Source organism: Dipteris shenzhenensis, chromosome 19 (genome assembly GCF_047967505.1).
Source record: "Dipteris shenzhenensis isolate YYH24624 ecotype China chromosome 19, Dip_SZ_1.0, whole genome shotgun sequence".
Taxonomy (NCBI): domain Eukaryota; kingdom Viridiplantae; phylum Streptophyta; class Polypodiopsida; order Gleicheniales; family Dipteridaceae; genus Dipteris; species Dipteris shenzhenensis.
In genome coordinates, this window is record NC_141614.1 from 14,370,318 (window position 1) to 14,371,758 (window position 1,441).

The window sequence follows — 1,441 nt, forward strand, 5'->3', positions numbered from 1 at the left end:
TTAGGAATCGGAGACATCGTCAATATCTGTGGTTCGATCAAACTGAGCCACCTTGCAATCAGTTGCAAATAGCGACGAGCTCTTAAACTTGTCGTTGCCTCCCATCACCGGCATCGCCACCCCCATCTTCACTCCGCTCTTGTAGTCTGGCCTATACGTCTGACCCAATACCCCTCCAACCTTCTCTGTCAGATTGAAGAAGTTGAACTGCATATCCAAGTGCGCAAAACTATCTTCCCCGTTGATCCCATACTTGTGGATTCTGCTATCCTCCTCGCTTATGTGATTCACATTGATCGATATCTTGACCAACTTTGTCACTTCTATCTCCACTGCATTCGCATCCGATGTTCGAATTACTTTGAATTCGCCATCGTTTGACGTCCAGCTCGCCCCGTTCACGCTGGCCAACGTGATGGGCATCCTATCGTAGCTCATGTCCACCTGATCGACGGTGTCGTCCCACACAGCCACCTTCTTGGCGCTGACGCTGACCTTGTGAAAACCGTAAAGAATACCAATAGCTTGCACCCACGTGAAGTCTCTTGTTCGTCCCACTGGACGCTTTCCAATGAAGTGGCAATTGATGTGCAGATTCTTGTCGGAGAACAAACAGAAGTTTTCCTTGGCTTTTCCGTGGAAATAGAAAAAGACGCCATCCCCTCCGACGAAACGAGGATCGGAGCACACAGCGCCCCGTTGGTGGCATCCTGAAACGCAGCTGGCTATCTTAATACGTGTAAAAGGCCTTACGCACAACGAAATACGAACGATGCAGCGAAGTGTACATACAACTCTGATGAACTTACTCAAAAGAGAAACGACAAGTTCAGCTTAATGGATGGAGACTGTTGACTTATACGTCCAAAAGGTATTAGTGAAAGAGAGGATTTTGAAGCAAGATAGCTCACCATTAGGCTTGCAAGTAGCTCTGCACTTCTGGCAGTTGAAGACACATAGCTGCTTTGCTTTGACATCAAGCACTTTTGGACAAGTCGTTGGGCATGTGACAGTGCGGAGGCAAGCATAACAAACTCTTCTGTCGGCCGTACAAAGTGCGCCTTTCAGTACTGAGGTAATAGTCAAAGCCGTAATAACGACTGCAACGGAAGCGACAATGCTTGGAGTTGGAGCCATGAAACAAACCGAAACAGATGTGGACTTGCAGAAAGTTCTGACAATGTTCCTCGAGGGTTTGAGGATCGATCCTTAATTAGGGAATCTAAATCAAGGCCTGCATTACCGTGCTGCGTGCAGCTACTGGAATGGACAAGATAGTGCTAGTTAGGATAGCCACTGAATTGGAATTTAGGGACCCAGGGCGAAACTTCGAAGGCGCGAGTAGCCCTTGTAACAGTTTGTAAATCCAATGCTAAATGCTATTTCCTGAAGTGCTATCTCAACTGAGTAAGTTATGTAAGGTGGGTGGAACGTCTACGCT

General features: G+C 47.3%; 1 protein-coding gene across 1 annotated transcript; it reads right to left on the reverse strand.

The window, feature by feature from the left end:
• LOC147890129 (uncharacterized) lies at nt 1-1,137 on the reverse strand. Its single transcript, XM_087390213.1, has 2 exons — nt 912-1,137; nt 1-710 (listed from the first exon to the last, which is right to left on the reverse strand). Exons 1-2 carry the CDS (start codon nt 1,135-1,137, stop codon nt 1-3), a joined length of 936 nt encoding a protein of 311 aa, XP_087246339.1.
• Between the last annotated feature and the right edge of the window lie 304 nt (nt 1,138-1,441).